The following is a 26,314-nucleotide window of genomic DNA, read 5'->3' on the forward strand; positions in this document are numbered from 1 at the left end:
TCCTCATGTAGACTGCTGCTTGGCTAGAGCTGGGAGAATATAATTCCTCTCCTGTGGAACAGAAAAGTAGAGGGATAGCTGACTCCAAAGTTTGAAGAGTGTCTAGCCAAATACTGCATGTCCAGATTAAATATATTACGAGCCTTTTTTATAATTATATAATTAAGTATTTTGCATCGTTATGTTGTAACAGTACAGAAAGAGATAAAACAGTAAAAATAAAAAAACCCCTTAACATTCTACAAAATCCTCTGCCATTTGATTGTGCTGCAGTAGAAAGGAGAAATACAGAATGCCTTTAGGATACAGGATTACTGTATGTTTTCTGGCTAACCTAAGCTCAACAAACCTGTGTTATCTGTAAAATGGAATGTTTTTTCAATTGTAATTACAGCTGGGTGAAACACTGTAAAGTCCTATCCTTGTTACAGTTTATGTAGCTGAACAGTTTCCAATATATCAAATATGAACTGATTTACAGATTGTTCATCATTCTGTTCTAAGATTAGGAGAGGTAGAAATTTATTTCAATAATGTATCTCAACTTCAGAATGAAATAAGAAAAAGCATTAAGCACGTATGACATAGCATGAAACCTTGGGGAGCATGGTGTGGGACTAAGCTTATTTAATGGCAATAAAAAAAATTAACTGCCAAGAATTCTATAATCCCAGAAGAGCCTTACCTATACTATATAAATATATGCATTTTGTAACTGAGATGAAAATGAATATCATCCGTGTATGGGAATATTAATCTGTAAATTGTCTTATTTGTCTTGAAACGGCTCCGTAACAGTCTGTAATATATTTTTGAGAAACGAGGGGGAGCTTTAATTTTTGAAATATTTTGTACTTTAGAGAATTATTCCTTTTTGCTTCTTTTAATTGCAGAGACACTTTGAAGAAGGGAGCTTAAAAAGCCTGTTAGGTTGGGAGCTCTACATTGGCTTATTTAGAGCACTTATAAGTAACACCATAGTTTTTATGCATTATAACTTTTTCAGTCACAAGAACCTTGTCTATGTAGTAATAAAAGGGCTTTTTGTCAATCTCACTAGTGTGTGAAGTGGAAAATACAATTGTATTGGGTCGGTTATTGTTCTGAGAAACATCTGGCAGGAATTGAGCTATAGTACACCTTGAACCGAAGCTTTGCACCTTACAAAGCATCTAGAGACACACGGATATTTACTGGAGAGCTTATTTACGTCTTGTGCTCAGGAGCCAAAAATATAATGCCTGAACTTCCTAGCAGCCAAATTGGGGTTGGTGCCAGAGTTAAGGTGCCATGATAAAGAACTGACCACTTTTTAAACAGCCTCCCACTTCTCCCAAATAGGTAACTGCCGCATGAATATACTTCTTCCTCTTCTCTCTGTTATCAGGCTTTCTGCTTTAATGTTCCCTTCTATATATTTTTTTCCTGTAATCTTAATGTTTCACACACAATGCTTGACTCTCAAGGTTGGAGTTACTGGAAGGGGGCAGGGAGGAGGGTGGGCAGGAGTAAGAGATGTGGACTATTTAAAAGCTTGCAGTTGGAATGTCACTTCTGGCTAATCAGGGGTGTCAGCCACGAATTTAAGCAGTGCAAAATTTTCTTGAATGATCCTATTGCCAAAACACATTAAAATCCGGGATTATATTTATATCCTGTGTTAAGAATAGACTGAAATAAATTATGTGGGTGCCACAAGAGGCAGCATACTTGGTGCATTAAAATAAAGAGCTGATTATAAATCTAGGGATTACCTGAAGTGAGTTTCAGGGAGAACCTAATGAGAGCTATTTCAGAAACCGTCTCCTTTTAAAATGAAGGGCTGCAAATCATGATACATTATAAGGTATTTTTCCTTAATTATATTTCCTTAATATTAAACTGTAAATTTGCCTTTTTAAGAAAAATATTGCTCTGTAATTATAGTGCCTCATCTCTTTTTAAGGCCACTCTAGAATGGAGACTTGAATAATTGTGTTACTGCAAGTTGTTTGAAATGTGTGAGAATTAACAGGAGATCTACTAGAAGTGATTTTAAGGGCACAGGTCTGCTTTGTTGTACTGGAATTCAGGTCAAAGATGATGGTGATCAGGAAAAATAATTGGTATGTTGGATGATATGTAAAAGGTGGTAGTTTGGGGTTTTAACAAATAATGGTTTCCAGGGGAGTGAAGAACAGGGTTAACTGTCTTTTCATCAGACCTGTGAAACCATTCCAGGTGCCTATCGCAGTCATCTAATACCGTTGTAAAACTCAGATGTATCTGAGATTTCCTCATAGGCGTGGAAGATCCAGGGCACTGTGGGAGCCTGTGCTTTTCTGGAGTGGCTGGAGGGGCGAGGCCGGCTACTCTAGGGTAGTAAATCTGCTCAGTACTAGTAAATGAATATATTTGAGTACCTGAATCTCTTCTGTCCAGCACTGCAGTATTACAGCACTAGAATACAATGATAGAAGCTGTTGGTTGCTTGTTTAACCTGGAAAAGCAATATGCTGCTAGGAAAATACATAGCTTCCTGCCCTTACATTAAAGCTTTTATGTTCATTAGGATCACAACTTAATGTGTACATTTTTTAATAATGAATTATGGCAATACTGTTAGGTTGAGTTTGATGTAAAATTTAAATTTTGCAAATGCTAGGTGTTACACAACCTAGACCGACAAAAATTTATGTGGAAACACAAAAATCCCATGACTACTTAATATTTTTTTTTTCCTGCAACTCAAAAGGGGAATATGAAGTTTTTTAATTGTAGAAACATGGTGGTTTCAATATAATAGATAAAAGCTTGTTTAAATTATTTAACATGTCTTCTTTAAATAGAATAGTACAAATAAATTCTGATGAAAATTCTGCTTTATGGATAGTTCTTCATCAACATGGAATTTTGAAAATAGTTTTTGTTTAGCAGTTGGTATAATAAAAAAAAAAGGAAGAAAAGTAAAAAAAAAGAAAAAAGCCTTTTGATAAACTTATTAAATACTTCAAAATTCTACAAATGACAACCTGGAGTTTTTTATTAAATCATATTTAACATCACTAAAACTCTAAAATTGTAACAGTTGCAGCAAATCACCACTGGAATTTTAAAATACAATTTTTCCAAAGCTTTTCTGTGTAATGTGTGCATCTTTGCCTTTTCCTTATTTGCTCCCTTTCAACCTTTCCTGTTACTGACTTGGGTTTATCTTTTCTCCCTTTAGAGAGTTTTGAGGTGACAGTCACCAAAGAAGGTGATAAAGGGTTCTTTCTATCCCTTTTATGAATATTAACCTACTAACTTTGGTTATGAAATGGGGAATCAGCACTTAAACAGAAGATCCTGTCATGCTCTTTTGTCCCATTTATTCTCCCAGTTTTTTTCTATTTTAAAATATATTGATAAAAACTGTTATGTAACCAAACCCTTGGTTAGAAATATCTGTAAATCAGACATCCATTTGAACCATTCGGGATTATTGCACATTGTATGGACACCGAAGAAGTTGTTTTGGGGGAAATCAGCGTTTTCTGGTATTTTCACTGATAGCTTACTTCTTCAGGACATCTTAAGTTTTTTCATATGCTTTGTAAAGTAATATTTAACTGCCAAAGCATTGTGTCACCTTCCCTGCAGTACGCTTCCTTCAGTACGTGCTTCAGTAGTTTAAAATCTGAATCAAATCTCTTTTTTCGAATGCCTGTAGACATGTTTACAGTAGGAGTGCATTCTTGGTACTATGATACCACTGCAACTATAATAGCAAAATAGCATTTTATGTCGGTGTAAGAAAATCACCTTCAAAATGCAACAAGTTAATACAGGTAAAAACACAGTGTGGGTGATCAAAGTGTTTATTGAGTGGCTTTTGTTAGCACAGCTAGGTGTGCTAGGCTCACTCTGCGTAACGTGCCGACAGATTGACCTAGCTGTGCCAGCAAGAGGTCTTGTAGTGTAATCTTAGGCTTAGATGTGTTTTAAAATGATGTGCTAGGGACTTCTCTTGCAAGTGTGTTAGGACGAAGAGTTTGAATGGAAAGGAAAGCCTACTAAATCATTCCATGTGAGAGCTTCCTTGACGAACATATTTGGTCTGTGTTAGTAGAGAGCTGTTGAAATGGATGCCTGAGAAGTTGGTATTTCTACCTTTCTCATTCAGTAGTTTATTTTGATTCCCTAATTTTAGCCAGGTACATTGCACAGGAAGACTTTGTTTTTTGATCTGTTGACAGAATTTCTGTAATTATGGTGCTGAACCTGTACTTGAAGCTTTTTCATCCCTTGACTTGTAACTGTGCATTTTAACCTTTTGCTCTGGTCAAAATAAACAAGCTGCCCAGCTATTCCCAGTAGCTTGGCATAGAAGATATTACCAGTGGCCTTGGCTGTATGCTCTCATAAGATCTACTCTTACCCTAGAGCTATCTCAAGTACTCCTGTGAAATGCCTGTCTACATTTCTCTTTTTCTCTTTTGTATTCCTGCATGAATGGATGCAAAGTAAACAAGTTGCTTGGAAGGCAGACGTATGCTTCTTTTTACTAAAGTTCCCAGAAATCACCCATTTTAAAGCACAGTGCTCTTGCTTTGTCCACAGACCCTCACAAACCCTTGGCTGCAAAATATTTCGTCATTTATTTTAAAAATGTGTAAGAATTTTGACCAGTTCTAACTTCTCTTACTTTGAATCTGTAGGTGAGATTTGTGGATTTAAAATTCACGGGCAAAATGTTCCCTTTGAAGCAGTGGTAGTGGATAAATCCACTGGTGAGGGAATAATACGGTCTAAAGAAAAGCTTGACTGTGAACTACAGAAGGACTACACATTCACCATACAGGCCTATGACTGTGGAAAGGGACCAGATGGAGCGAACGCAAAAAAATCCCACAAGTAAGTAAATCTGCGGTGGGCTGAGGGGAGGTTTGGTTTCAAGCGGTCTCCTGCTCGTGGTGATTTATGGTCCGTGTATTTCAAGCAAATGTAAACCAAGTGTTAATACTGGAAGATTTTCATATAATGGTAACATAAATAGCAGCAAAATGGAAATGAACTGTTTTGACATCTCTTTAGCTGTATTCTAGATGATACTGCTTTATCCTTTGATGTCTCTGAATTTACATTAGGAAATAGTTTGGAGATAGAAGCAGGAAAACTGTTGATACAGTTAAAATCTGGCTTGAGTTGATACAAAGAGTTTGTGTGGGATACCAAACCTGGCCATTGTTTCAGAATTCAGTTTCTAAAACCAAAAAACTGGTTCAAGAAGTCGATCTATATTAAACTTGACAAAATGGAAAAGAATACACGTTGCTGTTATTTCCAGACAGCCTTACCATAAAAAGCAAGATCAATAGCATAAGGTTCATCTCTGCCTAGATTAAAGAATGGGAACAAAGCAATCTTTAGTTAATCTTTATCTAAAGAAAAAAACACAATGTAAAATGCTCTCTAGAAAATCCACTTGAGAATAACTGCTTAACACCCTGGTGTAAACATCTGCAGAGCATGTGGAAGATTACTGTTTGTGTGAAGCAAAGAAGGGCATAAATAAGATGAGGAATAGACTAGCAGGCGTCATCTTGGTGACAAATACAACCTTGTTACTCTGTAGCTGTTATGCTTCAAATAAGCAGCAGGAAGTTATCTCCTTAAGGATTACACTTATGGAAAATAGGTATGCCCTTAAACTCTATTTGATATTCAGTTTGTCTTTTGAAGAGAGATTTTAAAGAGCAAGGTGGCAACAAATGTTTTTTGTTGGGTTGGCTGGAATTTTATTCTTTGTTCAGTTTGCTAGGGTACAGTTTCTTCTCCACACTGTAGAATTTCCCTATATTTTTCTACCTGTGTTGTTTAATTGATTTTGGTTATCCAGATTCATGGCTATGTAATGCACCAGCAGAGATCTAGAGAAAAGAGAGCTCTGCAACTCTTCTTTTCCTGCAGCAGAATGATAGGTTTCCAAGACCTGCACCTACAAACCGCTGTTGAAATTTCCCTGCCCCATGGCTGTGTTATGGTTTTTGTGGCTTTTAACCATCTTGGAGTTTAGCTCTTCAAGTCAGGAATATAAAGTGCCTTTGGTACAGAAGGCCATTTTTTGTGGCATTTATTTAGCACATAGGTTAAAATAAAACCTTAATGATTTTTTTTTTTCTTTTTTTAACATAAGCATTAGAAAACTTTTGCTTTTATGGAAGGACTGTAGTGATTGAATTCTTTATTAGTTTACATTCCAGATGCTTTTCGTTACTCACCTTTTCTCCTTGGTCATTGACAGGAACTGCGTTATTTTCCTATTCTGTGTATACCAGCAGTCAGTGACACAAGCACGAAAGGACAGAATTCAAGATTCAATCTGTTTAGGATTATCAAGCTAGCTATATGATGTGTTAAAGTGTGTCTTCCACTTCTGTGATTCTTCCATTTAAATTGCCTGATCTCCCATTCCTACATCCAAGAAATAAGCCAGTTTTCACTGACTTACATAGCTCAGTACTTCATTACCAAAAGAAAGCTAATCAAACGCACTTGACTGAGCTCTTAGTCTAAGACCAGTCTTAACTGTCATTCTTGTTCACATGAAATAGAAATTGGGTGTTTATATCAAATACTCTTGACAGCAGGAAAGAACTTGAATAGTTCTGTTTTAACAGAAGTAAAAGCCTACTTTGTCACACCTGTATTTTGTTGTATTTCTGTAAAATGGCGGCAATTTACTAGTTGCCATGCAAGGATTTGAATTTTATTTCCAAATAAACAGCAATAGTAAGCAATAACCTAAAACTACACTGAATTATATAGCAACACACTGGAAAAATATCCGCTGCTGTGTCCTAGTTAGGGTAGTTGAGATTTTTAGTTTTATTAGTCATTAGTCACTTCTTTCGGGGAGCTTAAATTCTGAAGGGTAGCTTCATCTGTAAAAGAGGGAGCTGTTTTATCAGATTCCTTGCATGAAGAGTTTTGCAATATGTAGGAAACTGACCTTTCTGTTTTATTTGCAGAGCAACAGTACATATTCAGGTGAACGATGTCAATGAGTATGCTCCTGTCTTCAAAGAGAAGTCATACAAGGCAACAGTTATTGAAGGGAAGAGGTATGACAACATCCTGAAGGTGGAAGCAGTGGATGCAGATTGTTCACCTCAGTTCAGCCAGATTTGCAATTATGAAATTGTAACTCCGGATGTACCTTTTGCTATTGACAAAGACGGTAAGAATGTGATGCGAGATGGGAGTGGGAATTACTATGATTTGGTGCCCTAGGAATAGGACTTCAGACTGGTCAGCATAAAACTACAGCAGCCCTGTTGTAACCCTTTCCTACAACATAGTTAAATGGAGGTGTTCACTTCAGCAGTTTGAATTGATAATGAAAAGTGAGATGTCTTTGAACGCCAATACCATGTGCTATCTACTGATGTAAGGAGCAGATGGTGTGTTGCGTGCGTGTTGTTTCTTGTAAAATGCTTTTCAAAATAAAGGAAATATGGTAGCTGTATTATGTTTTAAACCAGCTCTTAGTAGGCTTTTTTCCCCCCTGTAGTTTTCTATTCTGTATTAGGATAGCTTTTGCTAATTAGCTTTCAAAAATGGGATTCCCTGTGTGTGCTTTTCACATTTGAGATGCTCATATGTAGCTCTGGAGGTTACAGTATCATGGTTATTGGTTTTGAAGTGTAGTGATTTGTTTAGGTCATTTCCCGTCTGCCGGTGATCTGTGGACCCTTCGAAATCTATAGGCTACTTCTAGGGGCTCAAGCAAGTTGATTAAGCAAAGCAAAACAGTTTTTAGTGGGCTTTAGTTTGAGTTTTTGGGGGATCCACAGTGCCAATGGATAATTTTCATGGGTGTGCAAATTTAAAACAATATAGAGAATCCTGGCACATGCCAAACAATTTATGTATCAGTTACCACCTATGAACAGTTTCATTTGAGTAATACAGTATGCTATTAAGAGCCTGATAAGTATATACCTGCTGTTCTGTGTATGTGTGCTCATCTCTGGATTTGTGTAATTTTTAAGGATCTGGGCCTGATTATTGCCTTTTTTTTGTGCGTCAGGTTATATAAAAAACACAGAAAAGTTAAACTATGGTAAAGAGCATCAGTATAAACTGACAGTAACAGCGTATGACTGTGGGAAGAAGAGAGCTGCTGAGGATGTGTTGGTTAAAATTAGCATTAAGCCTACATGCAAGCCTGGCTGGCAAGGTTAGTTTGATCTCCTTCGTATCTGCTTTTAGCATTTGCCAGTACCTCCAGTTAGACATGAGAGATTTTTAATATTGTTTCTTTGGATAAATGTACAGGTTGGAGCAAAAGAATAGAATATGAGCCTGGTACTGGTGCGCTAGCTCTCTTCCCCAGTATGCGTTTGGAGACATGTGATGAGCCAATAACCTCAATTCAAGCAACGATTGAACTAGAAACCAACCATATTGGTAAAGGCTGTGATAGAGACACCTACTCTGAGAAATCCATTCACAGACTCTGTGGTAAGAATGCTTTTGTTAAAATAAGGTGGTCTCTCTTGCTTATTAGTTTTTCTTTTAGTATTATGTTAGACCACAAATCAATGCGTGGATATGGTTCATTTGCATGTAGTTTCCTCCAGCTTTTTGCATAGCAGTCAATAAAAAGCATGAAATTGGCTGAAGGTGACTTTTAAAATAATTCTCAAATGCAGTAAAGAATCCCTTTCTTCTGCCTCTCCACTAGCTTATATAGACTAATACTTTCCCTCACATGAGATTCATGTTCCAGAGCTGAAAGGGTGTTATATATGCAGAAGGGTGTAGCCATTAAAATGTCTTTTTCTGAGGCATGATAGATGTGAAGGATGCATGGTGAAAAAGTAGATGTGAAAACCAAGAAAGCGTGGTTTGGAAAAAACAGTTTACTTGCATCAGTTACATTTACACTGTGCTTGCCTTAGGAATAAAGGGCACATTGGCATCCATGTATGCTGCAATTAAAGGTCTTGGGAAAAGTGAAAAGTTTAGGAATCCTTTGTAGCCAATGGAAGAGTTTGAGATTACAGGACAGGTTATCACTGATGATTTTTACGTCTTCAACTTCAGTTGAAGTTAGTTGAAAGTGCGAATATGGTGTAACCCTAGAGACCCAGGCAATTCCTAAGCTACTCCCTGATTAGGTCACTGTGATATTAATGATTTAGGCTTGAAGTGGGGAAAAACCAGCAAGCCAAGTACCTGCTGGGTATCGTGGCTCCTGACTATATTATTAGACAGTGATCTGGGAGGGGATGCTTATGCAGCCCTCTTCAACTGGATGGATGTTAGTCTTACAACTAGTATAGCATCTAGAGAAAGGCATCATGGTCATGGGCCGGAGGGACAAGTGGTATTAATGTCATGGTTCCTGAGATAGAGGCAAAATAAGATTCTAAAGCTGTAGAGATAGTAAGCAAAACAATTTCAGCGAGATTAGTTGTCTACCCAGAAGTTAAATTTATGGAAGTCATTGTGATATTGAATGTCTATTATTAGTGCCACATTATTTAAAAGGAGAATTGCTTGATGTGTGATGGTAGTACATAATCCTGACAGTTGGTGCTGAAAAATTAGTGCTCTGAAAAACAGTTTGGTTTGAAACTAACGGTGATCTTTTTAGTTTCTCCGTTTTTTCATTTGAGCGTTTTTATTGTAGGTGCTTCTTCTGGCACAGCTGAGCTACTTCCCCCTCCAAGCAGTGCTGCTAACTGGACAATAGGACTTCCTACTGATAATGGTCATGACAGTGACCAAGTCTTTGAATTTAATGGCACGCAAGCTGTGAAGATTCCAGATGGCGTTGTCACAGTCAATCTAAAAGAGCCCTTCATGATTTCAGTGTGGATGAGGCATGGGCCTGGCACCAAAGAGAAAGAGACGATTCTGTGCAATTCAGACAAGACAGGTTTGTCAATACTTCAGATATAAACAGTCTCACTGTTGGGTTTTGTGTGTTTGGTTCTTATGTGCTGTGGCAGCATATGTGAGAACCGTAAGTTTTTTCTCTAGGTTAGGTTTTTCTTGGAAGTGAAATGAAGTGGACTGCAAAGGTCACTCTTTATTGTGCTTACCTATAGAGGCACAGCCTTAGATTATCTAGCTTCAGTTTCAGAGTAGGCAGCCTTGTTTTTCTAATTGTATTTCAATTTATGTTATGCATTTCTTTTTGCCATGGTAGATGACTTATTCTGGCAATGCAGTTCAATTTTGCATCTCCAAAGATAGCCTTATTCTTGATGCTGCCTAAATACATTAAGATACATATATCAGGTTTAGTGACAGCATTTGCTACTATATCTTTTTTTTTCTAGGAGATAATTTCTCTTTCTCCAGTGATGAAGTTTTTTTCACCCTGTGCATAATTTCAGTCTCTGTGAATGCTACAGAAAGAATCATTTTGAAGATGCTATTAATAAGAAGGAAATCTGATAACCATGTTTCCATAATTGCTTTCTAATGGGGGTAAAAGAATTCTTGTCTTTGTTAGCTGGAGCAGTGGATTTGTTCAGTGTATTAGAAAGATACTTTATTTAAAATGCTGCTAGGTTTTTCAAAGGAAACTACACTGAATATATTTTAAATTTTATTTGAAAATAAGAAAGATTTGACAGTATTTATAATATCCTAAAAGCATTTCTTTGAATGGGAGGAAAGTGACTGTCATTCAAAACCAGGTACAAATATTCTCCTCTTTTCCCTACCTTCACCCATTTCTGTTACTCAGAACCCAAAACTTTGGATTCATGGAAGTAAGTGGACTGGAGAAAAAAGGCAAATTTAAATACAGTTTTTCCTGTTTTAAAGTACATGGGAAGCAGACCTTCAAATCAAGTCGTTCTTTTTTGTTCCTTGGTTTGACCTAAGCATATAATTTTTTGCGACAGATAGTTTCTGGTAGTATAAATATCATTTGCCTTCATTTCAATGGTATGTTATGCAATATTGAAAGACTGGAACTAGGGTTGTTGGAGGGAGGCAATTTTGAATATATTGCGCTGGAACAATACAGTCAGATTTAATGCTGTCAGGCTGAAAGATTGACATGATTTTGGTATTTTTTTCATTCCCTTGTTTCTTGACTCATCCATGCCATGGGATGGATGATGTTGCTAAAATGTTTCTTTTCCTTATTCTTACCTGTTTCTCTAGCATCTCACCTTTGTATTTATTTTAAATGACAAATCCGACTATATAGTTTTCTCTTAGGAAAGCATGTCCACCTGCCATCACGTGTACATGTTCCCAAACAGTAATTAAATGCTGTAGAAGCAACCTATTTGTAACAAAAAAGCTCTTCCGTTTGCAAATAGAGCTCTCTTTCTTTTTCTCCTGCTGACAGGTTTATCTCTCTGAGTCTCCAGTCCTATGCCTTGGTTTAGATTGGATTTGGAGATAGACATGTCTATTTATTGTACAGTGTATTACTCATGGGTTGTTCAAGAATGTTTGCCCTAACTACTGTTAACAAACGTTTCTCATTCCTCTTAACGTGCCTGATTTACTTCTACATTTGTTTCTTCCTATCAGTTACTTGGGGATTTATGTATGAAATGATGGAACAGGTGAATTTTGTGGAGTTCTTAAGGTTTACAGAAAATAATAATGTTAATTAAAACTCTTGTACAGATATGAACCGGCACCACTACACACTCTATGTACACAACTGCCGACTTGTTTTCCTCTTCCGCCAAGATCCTTCAGAGGGAAAAACATACAAACCTGCTGAATTTCACTGGAAATTAAATCAAGTAAGTTTGGAAGGACCGTTGGTAGGATGTTAGAATGGAGTGAAAACCATCAGAGACTAAACTCCCTGACAGTGTAATTATTAATAAATACTTCTTGCAACTCCAGACGCCTGATGTCATGTTTTATAGAACCCAACAATATTTATTTTATTTGTGATCAAGTGTCAGAGAGAGATTCAGCTATACCTTTTCATCTTGAATATAAAAAACTGCTTTTGTGCTTCTATTAAACCCAGTGGGATACTCATGAAATAAAGCACAAGTCATTGTCCTGAAAGGTAGTAAAATGTGGATTTATATGTGAAAAGACAGCGTCAGTCTTTTAGCTGTGATGTCATTTATCTTCACTGAATGCACTATAAGGTAGTGTGCATGAGAAAACAGGAAATATTCCAGTTTGTTTATAGCATTAAAGTACTTCTGAGCATGCGACATTTTTGCAGATCAAAGTGTTAATAGGATAACAGAAGAACTTACCTTAATCCTTTTTCACACTGAAATAAAATTTGTGACTCTTTACACATTGCGAGCCGTAGCTACAAATCAGTTTTCTTAATTAGATTTTACTCCACAAACATAGATTTAATAGGCCTCTGAGGGCAGAAAGAAACTTTCTGCTTCCTATTTAGAGAGAGGAGTTGTCTGTATTCTTTCGGTCATGTATTCGTAATTATTTTGGATTTGAAAGTGAAGGCTGCAATAACTAATCTTTACTTTGGTCCTACTAAGATCTGCAGAACTTATTTCTATGAAATCCTGATGTTTATGATCATGAAGAGTGAGACAGAAGGAACTAAATATTTTGTGTGCTTTTCCAGCCCTCTGGATCTGAGTGATAAAATCACCCTGTATATCTGTAAATTTATAAGGGTTCTTTTAGTTGCTTTAAGTTACTGTTACAGATCTGTTTTGTCAGTTACCTAAACAAGGAGTTACTTTCTAACATAGCTAACTGTATCCTGTTTTCTGTGCAGAGCAATGTATACTGTTTTAATGGTAAAATGCCCGTATATGTCCTTATGGAAAGATTGTCACTTTCCAAAAACTAATCAGCTTTCACTGTAAATAATTCTGTCATGGAAGACTTTTTTTATGTTCAAAATGGTCATGTTTTTCTCTAAACAGTCCCTCTCAGCAAATACAGGTCCTTTGACAAGTAATGTTGTATTATAACAGTATTTCAGAATGTGCCTGCATGGAGATACGTATTTTTAAATTTAAATATGCTGTTATTAGATATTATAAAAATTAAAGGAACGGAAATAGATGCAGCTTCCTATATTGGCAATAGGAGAAAAGAAACTATTTATAAACGTTTGACAGTTGGTTTGCTTTTTTCAGATGCATGCCATGTGTGTGAAACGTGAAGTATGTCTATACGGGCTTATAGGTTGTCAGTATGTCTGCATGTATGTATATGCAAAATGTGCATCAGATCAGGTATTCAACTGTAATTTAAAAAAAATAATCAAGTAGAATTTTTAAAACTTTCTTTACTCAGGTGTGTGACAAAGAGTGGCATCATTATGTCCTCAATGTTGAATTTCCTGCGGTAACTCTTTATGTAGACGGTGTTTCATACGATCCTTTCCCAGTGACGGAAGATTACCCGCTTCATCCTTCAAAGATAGAAACACAGCTAGTAGTTGGAGCATGTTGGCAAGGTAACTGTTTAAAATTGTTAATACTTTTAATTAACTTTTTTCTAATGAAATCTTTGTGGTTAGCCTAGAAGTACATAGCAGATCTTTGCTAGTGCATGAAAGATAATCTGCAAAAGACAAAACAAGTTATTTTTGCTCCTAGCTAGTATCACATATTTCCTCTTTTAGTCATTTTTTCCATGAGTGTTTTTTTGCTCGATGGCCACAGGTGCATATGAAATACGAAGCTACTCACCAAGCAGCATTCCATCAAAGTGATTTTTGTGGTAATCATGGGAATATAGATAGTTTATTTTTAATAATGGTTAGAGCACGTCATATACTTCAGATTACTAAACAGAACACTTAATTTCAAGTAGATTGAAAAGCATATTGTAGAAAAAGTGTTCTCATAAATGGAAGCGTGACCAGCAGGCAATTCAGCTAAGCAACACAGTGATGCTGTCTCTTGGATATTTTACCATTTCTGCTTATAAAAATAAACTTACAAAGCATCTGCTTTATTGTATGCAGACTATGGCTTAAAACATGATATTGTGCAAGCTGTAAAATGCTGATTCATGTGCTTTAATACTTATGAAACCTACTCTTCAAAGCTTGAGAAAAAGGAGAAGAGTGCGTCTGAACATGGAGGCTGATGACCAGAGATCTTTGTAACAAAGCTCTTGCTTCACAGTCCTGAACTGAAATGTTTGCTTGCTGATTAAATTACATCCTAGCTGGTATAAAGCTGATCTTTTTGGTCACAGATAAAACAGTGTTAAATCATTCGTGTTTCACTGTAGTTCAGAATATAGACTGTAGTTGTAGTCTGAAATAATGCATAGAAGTAGCTTGTGAATGAATGACAAATTGAAAGCTTTGAGACATGTTAATCAAATTAACAGTCTCTTCTGTCTTATAATGTCTCTTTTCTCTTTGAGTTTTACGGCTTTGAAGTGTGAATGAAGGTTAAATTATCAAAATATCCTCTCCATCAAATTTACTATTTTGTGACAAGTTCACTATCTTTCAGTATTAATGTTATTTCAGTGCTAGATTCATTCTGTCGTCCCTTCCTTGGAGTCAATTAATTATTTTCTCCATAATTCATCTCATTCTGTTTGTGACTTTCCAACTATCTCTTCTAGCTCAAAGGGGAGCTAGAGTGGCTGGTTTTCAAGAAACTGGAGCTTGGAAACTCTGTTCCAGCTAAGTGTATGGATTGTATAATGGCTTCCATATATGTTCTGCATCCTAACAAAAGCATATGCATTGAGTTTAAAAACTCCTGTGCTTTCGTATTGGCACCATTGTACGATTCTTTAATTTCCTCTGACGTGAATTTTCTTCTTAATGACAGCAGACTGAAATAGGAGCATTAAAAGTCTGGAATACAAGAACTTGAGGCGCTACCTTTTAAAAATTCCACCAAAAGACTGATTTTTAGGGGATTAGAACACAGGGGAAAAACGTATGCCAGAGGAGTGAAGTTAGTGCTTAAGGCGGTCCTCTGTGCCATACCAAGATTTTAAAATAAATCAGGCTGCTCTAAGTTGTATATACAGCTCACCTCTAAGGAGAGAGAGATTTTATGCTTTTGAAAAAGTTCTTTTAACATTTCTTTTAAAAGATTAAAAGCTGTTTTTAATTTTTGGTGCTTTTCCCCGCCCCCCCCAAAAAAAAAGCTTTCATCTGATAAACTGACTGCTTAATACATATGATACTATTATTATGATTAAAAATCTGTGTCGGTAATGGCTCCTTTTGATCAGCACTTAATACTTTTTGGTGATTTGGTGATACAGGCTGGATCTCACCTTAATTTCCCCATTAGTAGCTGGGAGAGGAGAAAATAAATGGAGCCATGTGATTGACCTGTATCTCATTACTAGTAGTGGTTTGTGAGATGGGGTGTCTGTGGTTCAGGTGTTCTCCAGTGTGACTGTTTTTACTGCAGCTTGTGTGTGGGGCTCTTCAGGTTGTCTTGTCGTGAATGTTATGTTCTTGTAACAACCTAGTAATGCTTATTCCCTGCATTGCAGCTAGTAGTGTTTCAAAGAAGTCATAATCCTTGAGAAGCTGGGTCGAGCATAAGCAGACTTTTTGGGGGAAGCGCTGCTGTGTATTTTCTGTGATAAGAGAGTTTGCCAAATTGTAACTATTTGGTCCTTTCCCTATTGTCCTATTCTTTGTCTTGCTTTTCTACAGAATATACAGGAAATGAAAATGACAATGACACTGTGCCTGAGACCTCTGCAGGTTGCTGGAGTTTTTTCCCTACTGTTTTATTTCATTTTTAAGCCAAGACATTGCTTCATCTCGCACACAGCATGAAATGCAGGCATTGCATTCGGGCCATTGACCTTCACATAATCCTCTCCTAGGCTTGTTTCTTCATTGTGCTTCTATTTCCAGAGCTTCATCAGCTGATTTTTTTTTTTTTTTTGCTTTCTTTTTGTTTTCTGGGGGTTTTGGGGTTGGTTGTTTTTTTTTGGTTGCACCCAAATGCACATCCATGTACAAATCTGCAATTGTGATTGCAGTGAAGTGGTGTAAAATAAGTTGCTGATGTAAAATACCAGCTATAATTTCTTTCATCCAGTTTTGTTAAAACATAAATGCACCTCACCCTATATAAATATACATATGTATTTGTATGTAGGTATGTGTGTATCATAGAATTACTCAGTAGGTTAGGAAGGACCTCTGGAAGTCAGGTAGCTCTGCTCCCCACTCAAAGCAAGACTGATTTCATATTTAGATCAGGTTGCCCATATAGAACTCAGACAGACCTGTAATTTACAGTGGATGCTCACTTGATCAGAAATCGATACGAAGTTGTAGTGAATGGGCAGAAAAGCTTTGGCTACCAGGTATTTCAGGTTGGCTATAGGGTTTTATTTTCTTAGAAATTTTTAGTGACAGTTTGGTTGATTTTGTGTCTTGAGTTGAGACACTCAAAATTAGTGTATATTTCTAAGAGCGTATTCAAGATATGTAGTCTTTCTGTAAAGTTTAAGAATTCCTAGAATGGTCTAGATATAACTGACAAGAGGTTTCTAGCAGTGCATCGCATTTTAATTTGAGTTACGCCAGGGATCTTTTATCACTTAGAATCTTTAAAACAAGCTTAGACATCTTTCTAACAATCTGGTAGCTTAGTAAGTGATGACCTTGAAATACAAATTTCCGGGTGGTGTTCTGTGGCCCCCATTATTTAGCAAGTTACGGACTAGGTGATCATCATGATGTCACCTTCAAAAAATCTAAGCAGTAAGGGGCTTATTGGGTTGCAATTCATCAGACTTAAGTCAGATATCTAAAAATGAGTTACCCGAGTTTAAACTGCTCACTTGAGTCCAGACAGAAGGTGGCACCTTTAGAGGGGAGCAGTTAACTCTGACACCTTTTTCAGCATGAGCTGAATCATTTTGTGAAGTTTCTTTCTGTCCTTTGAGTGTAAAGGCAGCCTGTAACGATCGGTTCAGGTGTAGGTAACTAACACCTAGAGGAAGGATGCAGCCGTCTTCTGTCCTGACGGGCATTGCCCATTTTGTAGAGAACCGACTAGTAGGAGGCGTTAACCTCAACACAAAGATTCAGTTTTCATAGTTCGTCTCGTTGATTTTGTCTTTTATTTCTGAAGAACACCACCTCGCTGTATGGGCGACTTCTTTTGAAATGTTTGTTACGGAAATACTAGCCTTAGTTTCACAGTTCAAGGTGGCCACAACTGTTTTGAAGGCCATATGCATGGTGAACTGTTTAATTCTTTCTTTATGCTTGAACATAATCACAAGGTTAACACCCAGAATGGATAAAAACTAACCTGCATGTATATAATACTTTGTGGTACCAGAAGACATATTTGTTGTTTTGCAAGAGGGGGAAAAAAAAAAGTGAAAAGAATCAAAACATATAAAGATTTTTCCTTCCTCCCTTCATGAAGGTGGTGAACTCCACATGGCTCAGTTTTTCCGAGGCAATCTGGCAGGTTTGATGATTCGTTCTGGTAAACTGGAAAACAAGAAAGTGATAGATTGCCTATATACTTGCAAAGAGGGACTGGATTTGCAAGTGGCTGATGGCGTTGGCAAAGGCGTGAAGGTAAAGTTGCATACGAATAAAGGGGAGTGTGTATATTGCTTTGCTGATAATACTTCTGTTTTGCTGGCAGAGTTAGTAGGGGTGTCCAAATAAAACAAGATAATCTATTGTGAGATTTTGCATTAAAATTACATGAAAACTAGGAAATCTTTCTTGTATAGACATTGTCTTAGTGGAGTTTAAGAATGAAAGGTACTGTGTTCTCTTTAAGTCTTGAAGAGAAATTCCATATTGGGAAGCCTCTCTTTTTTACCAGGTATACCAGGTTGTCTAATAAAAGGTAGAGATTCTTAACAAGCAGCTTAGCAGAATGAGACTAACTTGCATGCCTTTTTTTAATAGCAAGGTTGTGTGAACAGAGCTAAATTTCTCCTTTATATTAGCTGTCTGTCTTTCATATTACTAGAATCTTCACATCAAACTATGAAGTGCCTAGATTTTTTTCTGAAAGAACAAAACACTAAATATATTCAACTGGAATAAGGTAGTGAATAGGGAAGTTAAACTGTTTACTACGAGGCCAGTAAATAATGGCCTTATTGCTTTGAATACAGGTTTGTTTGCTTTGAATAATTGTCCTAGCATTTACCAGGCTAAGCAGTGCTGAACTTCCAGTTTTAATTACCTGATCATGTTACTGTTTGGGTATTGTGGTGGGTTTTTTTTCTGTTGTTTCAGATCCACATGAATCCAAGTCAGTCAACACTGACCTTAGAAGGGGATGATATCGACAGAGTTGATAAGGCCATGCAACACATTTCCTATCTGAATTCCCGCCAGTTCCCAACACCTGGGATTCGGAGGCTTAAAATCACCAGTGTTGTCAAGTATGTCCTAGTGCTGAAATAATGCGTCTCTGTATGGTGATCCTGAAGCCTGGAACGATGCTCATGTATCTCAGTTGTGATAAACAAAGGAGTCTTGCTGTATCTAACCATCACACATTTGAATACGGCAAATGTTTTCTACACCAGCACTCTGTTTTCTTCCTGAGAAGGTCGTAAAGAGTGTGTAAGAGAGGGAGGGACTTATCGCAAGGGCGTGCTGTGAAGGGTATGCTGCGAGTGGGTCTCCAGTATCACAGCCTTCATTAAAGGCTGTTAGTTGTAGCGTAGAAAATGGGGCCAAATGTTAACTGTAAGTAAAAATTAATTGTAAGATTGCTCCCTTGGTGGGGAATTCTTACTTTCCAATGCAGTTGATGAATTTATCTAAGACTCTTGGGTCTGAGACAGAGCTTTTAAAAAATTTATAAAGCAATTACTCTGCATAATTGTGCCTCCCTCTCAAATAGCCTCCTTGACTGTGCAAAACTGCTTCTGTATCTCATAGGTGTTTCAATGAAGAGGCCTGCGTCTCCATTCCTTCTGTGGAGGGATATGTAATGGTCTTGCAACCAGAGGAACCAAAAATCAGCCTTAGTGGCATCAACCATTTTGCTCGCTCTGCTTCAGAGTTTGAGAGTTCTGAGGGTGTTTTGCTCTTTCCTGAGCTTCGCATAATCAGCACTATTACACGGGAGGTGGAGCCAGAGGGAGATGGAGATGAAGATCCTACAGGTAACATCTTTTTCTGCCTAGGACTGTTGCCTACCCTCACCCCATTCAATGATCATGTTGGAGGATCTTCCTCTTGCAAAGAGGCATGGATTTCTCTTTTAATACAGAATCTAGTAGGGGAAAAGAAAGTGTATATCTCTTGTGAGAAAGCATAGATACTCTGTTCTGGGCTAACAAAAATTTACCTGGAAATGGTAGTAAGCCCAGGCCATTATCTTCATGTAAATATCCCTTGTTTGTAGTTTTGGTTTGGGTTTTTTTGTGTTTATTTATTTATTTATTTATTTGAATACTTGCTCTCTTTACTTCAGGCCCATATCTTAATATTTGTTCTGGAAGAAGAGTTCAGTTTGAATGTGACATTTTATAGCTCCTGGGCTCTTGTCTGCTTCACCTTTGTTTCTGCTTACCTCTTTGGCTTTTTCTCTGCTTTTTAGTACAAGAGTCTTTGGTATCTGAAGAGATCATGCATAACCTGGATACGTGTGAGGTGACAGTGCTAGGAGAGGAACTAAATCAGGAACAAGAAAGCCTGGAGATCGACATGACACGGTTACAGCAGAAAGGCATTGAGATGAGTAGTTCCAACCTGGGCATGATAATCACAGGTAGGGGTTACTACTTCTGGTCTTTTTGTAGGAAGGGTCTGAAGACAGTGATAATGGGAACAGTGTGCTAGAGAGATGGTTTGTAACACCTTACTCCAAATACTTCGGTTTTGACTAGAATTTCAAGCTCAGAGGTGTTACAACTATTTTGTGGAAAGCTGTGATTCTAGAAAATACATTGTTCTAGAACCTCCTTTCTGTTCTGCTCTCATGTCCCAAATTGCAGGCTACCTCTGGACTGTGGAAATGAAGTACGCTTTGCCCCAGAAAAGGCTTGTTCCTTGCATGGATAATCCAGTGCCTAGGAGCATGTATTATTCCTTTCTATTTTATATTCAGAAAATGTTACGTATTCAAAAGAAAAGCTTCCAAAATCCTTTTAAAGACTAACTGGGTCTAGGATTTTGTCACAGAATCAATCCCCAGAATTTCAGTGGAGCCACATATGTGTGTGTCTATCTTTACAGTGTTACCTTTTTTCTATTACCTGAAAATCTGTCAGCCAAGAAAACCTGCTTGAAGAAAGGGAGTAATATTTGTCGAGTATATGATATTGCACTCGTTTTTTGCAAAGTAATTGTTTTACTTGTTTATTTCTCTCCACAGGGGTTGATACTATGGCTAGTTATGAAGAAGTTTTGCATTTGATACACTACAGAAACTGGCACACCGTTTCTCTCTTTGACAGAAAGTTCAAATTAGTCTGTTCTGAGCTTAATGGACGCTATGTCAGCAATGAGTTTAAAGTGGAGGTATGTAAGCTAATGTGATAACTCTGAGAAGTATTGGAGCATGGATGGCTAGGAGGATGGCAGTTGTTGCCTCAACTGATAGATAATCCATCAATTATTGATTTAGATTTTTGTCCTGTAAATAAATATTAGTAAGAGTGTGCATTTCAGGCTGTATTTTCTATATAAATATGTTCTTAATCCTACATTTCGGCTTTAAATAAGGCTGCCTAAACAGAAGTGAAACTGTTGTGTTGTAGAAGAAATGGTATGGCTGATGGAAGTGTGAAGGCAAAAAGGTTGAATTGGAAAGACAGTGTATTAATTTAGCAAAAAACTAGCAAATAGAGTAAGAGTAATGCTACCAGGGACATGAGTGGCCTTCATGTATAACCTCTAGGACTCTGCAAATGAACTTGCTGGGCCCTTTACTGTTTTGCTTGTGTGATGCTTAAAACGCTGATACTAAGGGCTTATGTAGGAACACAGAGAGGCTAAAATTGCATTTTCTCTGCAGTAGAATACAGGTTAATTATTACTTAGTACACTTATATCAAATCTGTGGAAGTACAGCAGAAGATAACATAAAGGGCACTAAAATTTCAGGTGCTGGAATGTGAAGTTAGTCCTTTTGAGAGGAGCTGTCACGTATCTCTGCATCTTTCAGCTGTGAGCTTGAATTTCTACATTTTAAAGCTGACCAAAGGGATGACAATAAAGTTAGTTGTATTTCCCACTAGTTGGGTGGTTATGGTGGGCTGGGGAGCCTCTTGAGTTGCAGAACAGAAATTTTTTTATTAAGTAACGTGGTTTTGTTTCCTGAGGAAATTCTGTGAGCTTGAGTTGGGATCTTACCAAACTGTTGAACTGCAAATGCTTTCCTTGTTCTGTAGTAAACGTGCTCTCTTCCTGTTGTGCAGCCGGTCAGGTACCTTATAGCACAGTGTTCCGCCACAGGAGGGGTATATTTAGCTCTGCTTGTTAGGCAAGGAAACATGAAATATGCTGTGCAAATGATGAGCTTGCAGTTGTACCTAAAAGCCGGCTCTGCTAAGTGTGGGTTAAACTGTAAAGAATATTTTTTTCTTAACCCTTTGTAATATGGACTTTTTTCTTTGGTGCGAGCCAAAAATATACAGCAGAATAAGAAAAGATGGGAACGAAGAAAATTTAATTAATGTGTTCTACATCTTTGTATATACTGTTACTTCAGTATTGAAATGGCTGGCTACCAAATTTGATAATAAACTGGCTTTATCTGTTTTATTCTGAAATACTGATGTCTGTACACAAACTCGCTAGACTAACTAAAACAGATTGGAGAGCTGTGAAACTGAGGGGTTTTGTGACAAGGAATTGTAACACAGGAGGAGCTACTGGTTGGGACGATTGTCCCCTGAGACAGGACATTGCTGTGTTGAAGGAGATTTGGATGCCTGCCCTGGGAAACAGAATTTTTTTTCTTCTTCTTTCCTTTTTTTTCTTTTTCTTTCTTTCTATCTCTTCAGAAGTAAACTGTTGCATTTCTGAAGTTTAACATTTTCTTGTTGTTCCTAGGTGAATGTTATCCACACAGCTAACCCAGTTGAACATGCTAATCACATAGCTGCACAACCGCAATTTGTTCATCCAGTGCATCATACATTTGTTGATCTCTCTGGTCACAACTTAGCTAACCCTCATCCATTTTCAGGTAAGAATTCTCAGTCACTGAAGTTCAGCTGTTTTTTTCTGGTGTTAAACTGTCACAGAGGCTTCTTGCTGCAGAGAGGGTATTTTCCTAGAGTGTAAACTAATAATCTAAGCAGCAACTCGGTCCCGTTCTGCTGTTGCCCAGGCAGGGAGGAGTGGATTACTAGAGATCTCTGAAATACCTTTTCCTGCCAGCAGGAGAGCTTTCTGTTGGTGTGTGTGGGTTGGAAAATGGGAGGTGTGCTAGTCTTGGAGGGGACTGTAAGACCTAGATAAAGGACTGTGAGGAACTGGGACAGGATTTCTTCTGAATGGCACGAGGAGAGAACTGCGGCGTTATTCCCTTGATGAATCGTGGTATCTGTCCTTTGTGTTTTAATTATATTTAATTTGGCATGGGTGTAGGATGTGAGAGGAAGAAAAATAGGCCTGTGTGTGTGGTGGAAACTGCTTTCCATGTGTTGTCAGTCCTTCAGATTGATGTAATTATGCTTAAGGAATGAAGTTTTAGTTTGTATTCTCCAACTGACTTTTTAAGTGGCCTCAGACAAAGTGCCTCTGTGTAGCTACCTGTAATATTTGTATAATGCCATTTCCCTCTTGCAGGTGACGGGAACAGAGGCTAGTAACTAGCATTGTGTAAGAGCTACTTATCAGCATCATCTAAGAAACTCCTTTTATTTTCTTGTTGCAGTTGTTCCCAGTACAGCCACAGTCGTGATTGTAGTTTGCGTCAGTTTCCTGGTTTTTATGATTATTCTGGGAGTGTTCCGAATCCGAGCTGCACATCAGAGAACGATGCGTGACCAGGACACTGGAAAAGAAAATGAGATGGACTGGGATGACTCTGCTTTGACCATCACTGTGAACCCCATGGAGGTAAAGCTGGTGTCTCAGCACTTAACCAAAAAATGCTCTTTTCCAGCTGTAATGGGTGTGATTGTACATGGACAGAGTAGTAGAGCAAAACCAACCACTGACCACAGAGTAGAGACATTAACTGTGAATTTTTAATGAATGCGCCAAAGTGACAGATGCCAAGAGCAGTTACGGTTGGGATCTTGCATGGGTTATAGCTTCATGATACATAATTGGATTTTACAGGTCAGTGTCCAACGCTAGTGTTTATCATGCTGCACCCTACCTTAACCATGGTTTGCTTTCTTCCAAAGTTGCAAGAATTTATTGTTGAAACATCTGTGTTTATGGTATTTCCTTCTCCTGTGGTTGACAGCTGAATTTTTAGAAAACTGGGAACAAGACAGACGTGCAACCTTAATGCTCTTTGTGTGACCCCTCTGAAAGATGCTTTTCCAGTAGAATTTGCAGTACTAGATCACACTGCAGAGTTAGTTTGTTTAGAGTGACAGGATAGATAGCAATGTTACAAAGCTATTTTAAAGAGCGCTACTTCCTTTTTCTTTTCTGGTTGCCTAATTACTGCTGAACTTCTAAAACCAGTAAGGAATCCGTAATAGCTCTTTCTCCATATAGTGCCTTGTGCCTGAATTCAAAAGAATAAAAAGAATTTCAGCCAGTATGATATCAACAGCTAATTTCTGTCTTAACAGACTTATGAGGATCAACACAGCAGTGAAGAGGAAGAGGAGGAAGAGGAAGAAGAAAGTGAAGATGGAGAGGAAGATGACATCACCAGTGCTGAGTCTGAAAGCAGTGAGGAGGAAGAAGGAGAGCAGGAGGAGGACCAACAGAATGTCAATAGACAGCAACAGCTGGAATGGGATGACTCTACCCTCAGTTATTGATTCTAGCTGTTCCCTTTGTCTTTATGTTTCTGCTCTAGAAGACTCCACTGTAACACACTCCATTGTTACCAAGGATTCATGGTGTTTAAAAAAAAAAAAAAAAATCATTCTGGCCAGTAGATTCAACCCACACACATCCCAGTGTTTGTGTTGTCAGCTAGTTCCTGATGCTGTTTCTAGAATTGTAGGTAGCACCTCTTTTCCTTCAGCCATGCCTCAGTGACTGGATTTTTTTTACGCTATGTGAGGAACCACCTTGCACTTTTGTCTTCGTGTCATCTCAGCTAAGTGACTCTACAGATCTGTAGCCATTGCACATGAATTTCTGAACTGTCTTTTTTTGCTCAGTGAAACAAACTCGGCTTTGTTCCTTTTTCTCTTTCTAAAAGATGCAAAGATTGCTTGTTGACAAAGGGTAAAGCTGCTCATTTCAGCCTGTTGATTTCTTTTAATTTTCTCCCCAAATTAGTGCATGTGTAAAGTGGCAGAATGAGGTTAATATGTAGAAGATTAACAGACTTTTTAATATTTTGTAAATATATTGGAATTATGTAATTATGTCATTTGTGGTAGTGAAAACAGGGATGGGGGTTTAAAACATGCTAAAGTAAAAAAATCATGAAGCATGAAACATTACAAGTCTCATACTGCTGCAGCAGGAGCACGGGCACAGTTATCTAGTGTAGATGTTTCAGTAATACAGTGTCATTGGCCTTGACTGCCATGTTCGCTCATGCCCCACTCTGTTTTTTCTTTAATTTTTCTTTCCTTTTCTTTAATCTCCTTTATTTTTGCAGAGGGAACAGACAGGCTTGTGAGAAATTGTAAAAGCTTTAGGAGCCTCTGCAGAGGTTCACCTGCCCTGTGCAATACAGTTTGGTTTTTCTTCCCCCCCGCCCCCCCCCCCCGAAGTCTTGGCATAAGAGCTTTTAAGTTATTGGGAAAAAACACTACTTGGGTGGTGGGCAAACTAGCGTGCTGCTTGCTGTGGTGTGTTGCCACAGCTCCTATTAATTACAGTGAGGCTGCCTGTAGTACGGTGGTGGTCTGGTCATACTGCTGACAGGGTGGATTATTCATTTAGTTGATTGATTGTTACATTGGTAACTGAAGCTGGAAAGCCTGAGACCTGTGTACCTGTGCACCTTGGCTACCAGTCTACATAGATAGGTATTTTGGGTTTTTTTGGCTGTTCAGTTTTTCTAATTTGGTAGCGGGAGGGTTTGGGGCATAGCTGATAGCATTTCGATTAAACACACTCCTGCTCCTTCCTTGTAGCTCCTTGTACAGTAACTTGGACTGTTGGTGTATTAAGCCTTTGTTTACACTTAGTAATTGTGTTTTCCTGCTGGTGAAAACTATAGCGTAAATTATCCGACCAGAAAACCTTGGGAATCACGTTAATCTTATTCCAAGTCCAGATGATTTTGGTTTGTTTCTGATCAAAGGTCTGACTTGGAATTGCAAAGGACTTTTCTAAAGAAATAGCTGAAAGGTACGAAAAGTAAGTTATGACCCCATGGTGGAGAGTGCTAGTTTTTTTGTAAGGCAGGTCTTGTTTATTTAACTTTATTTGGTGTTATGCAGAGCCTTGAATAACGAATATCTGCTTACTTGATTTTTACGTTTGGAGGTGGATTAAAGAGAGTAACTTGTTTTGCTTGTAACAGGAGACTAGGACTCCATTCACTCCTCAGCACGGTAAGCAAAGTTCCAGTTTTTGATCTCGTCTGTAGGCTGCCTGTGTTCTAGGTGCACAGACCACACTTCTCCTAGCAGGCTCGTTAGTGGCTGACAGTACGCAGCAGGGAAATGTTGCACTGGGTAAGGGTGCTAGAGGAGCAACAAGGAAGCCAAAGGGTGGGCGCAAAGGGTCGTAATTCAAAGAGATAAAAGATGACGATTGATCCAAATGTTTCTATAGTTTTGATTTTCAGAGCAGACCTATTCTCGCCTAGTGGTGTGTGTCACGGGATGTAACGGTGGGTTTTATCTGGGGTAACGCTTGACTGTGGAGTGCCTTTTACAATAGTAGATGGACCTGGAAGCAGGGAAGAACCCACACAACTAGCTTACCGTTTTTTGGGGTTGGTTTTTTTTTTATGTAAAATTTTAGATTTCTAAAACGGGGAAATGGTTTTGACTACTTATGTGGTAATATAACTGCTAGTTTTAAGTAAACTGGGAAACTTTTAACTTATGTCTGACAGTTGTCCTGTGTTAATGTGTAGAAGACTTATCCTTCCATATACTGTTGCTGTAGCTGCTGTATTTTAGACCAAAACTGATCATGACTTAATGGTAATACTGAAAGGTTGTAAACGTCCTGATGCAGTTTGTAGCCACTGTGGGTATAACTTTTCAGATGTGTATATTGGTAACAGGTCAGTTTGGAAAGTCTATAAGCTACAATAAATTTCTGGTTCTAAAGTTTGTTTGCATTTATTTCTTA

The 26,314-nt window shown here is 37.9% G+C and overlaps 1 protein-coding gene across 4 annotated transcripts in view; it reads left to right on the forward strand.

Annotated features, from left to right (window-relative positions):
- The window catches only part of CLSTN1 (calsyntenin 1), a 40,458-nt gene extending 14,155 nt beyond the window's left edge, over nucleotides 1-26,303 (forward strand). Inside the window, exons 3-19 of one of the 4 annotated variants that reach the window (XM_072884324.1) lie at nucleotides 3,209-3,238; nucleotides 4,680-4,875; nucleotides 6,993-7,201; nucleotides 8,054-8,203; nucleotides 8,302-8,487; nucleotides 9,662-9,910; nucleotides 11,632-11,753; nucleotides 13,255-13,417; nucleotides 15,608-15,658; nucleotides 17,349-17,506; nucleotides 18,185-18,333; nucleotides 18,839-19,065; nucleotides 19,503-19,673; nucleotides 20,280-20,425; nucleotides 21,962-22,097; nucleotides 22,791-22,975; nucleotides 23,668-26,303. In XM_072884324.1, the coding sequence (XP_072740425.1) occupies nucleotides 3,209-3,238; nucleotides 4,680-4,875; nucleotides 6,993-7,201; nucleotides 8,054-8,203; nucleotides 8,302-8,487; nucleotides 9,662-9,910; nucleotides 11,632-11,753; nucleotides 13,255-13,417; nucleotides 15,608-15,658; nucleotides 17,349-17,506; nucleotides 18,185-18,333; nucleotides 18,839-19,065; nucleotides 19,503-19,673; nucleotides 20,280-20,425; nucleotides 21,962-22,097; nucleotides 22,791-22,975; nucleotides 23,668-23,862 (2,723 nt within the window). In that variant the 3' untranslated portion in view covers nucleotides 23,863-26,303. The remainder of the gene's footprint in view (nucleotides 1-3,208; nucleotides 3,239-4,679; nucleotides 4,876-6,992; nucleotides 7,202-8,053; nucleotides 8,204-8,301; nucleotides 8,488-9,661; nucleotides 9,911-11,631; nucleotides 11,754-13,254; nucleotides 13,418-15,607; nucleotides 15,659-17,348; nucleotides 17,507-18,184; nucleotides 18,334-18,838; nucleotides 19,066-19,502; nucleotides 19,674-20,279; nucleotides 20,426-21,961; nucleotides 22,098-22,790; nucleotides 22,976-23,667) is intronic. The other 3 variants (XM_072884326.1, XM_072884325.1, XM_072884327.1) reach the window with 3 other exon arrangements.
- Nucleotides 26,304-26,314: the final 11 nt, after the last annotated feature.

Source organism: Ciconia boyciana, chromosome 19 (assembly GCF_034638445.1).
Source record: "Ciconia boyciana chromosome 19, ASM3463844v1, whole genome shotgun sequence".
In the NCBI taxonomy this organism is placed as follows: domain Eukaryota; kingdom Metazoa; phylum Chordata; class Aves; order Ciconiiformes; family Ciconiidae; genus Ciconia; species Ciconia boyciana.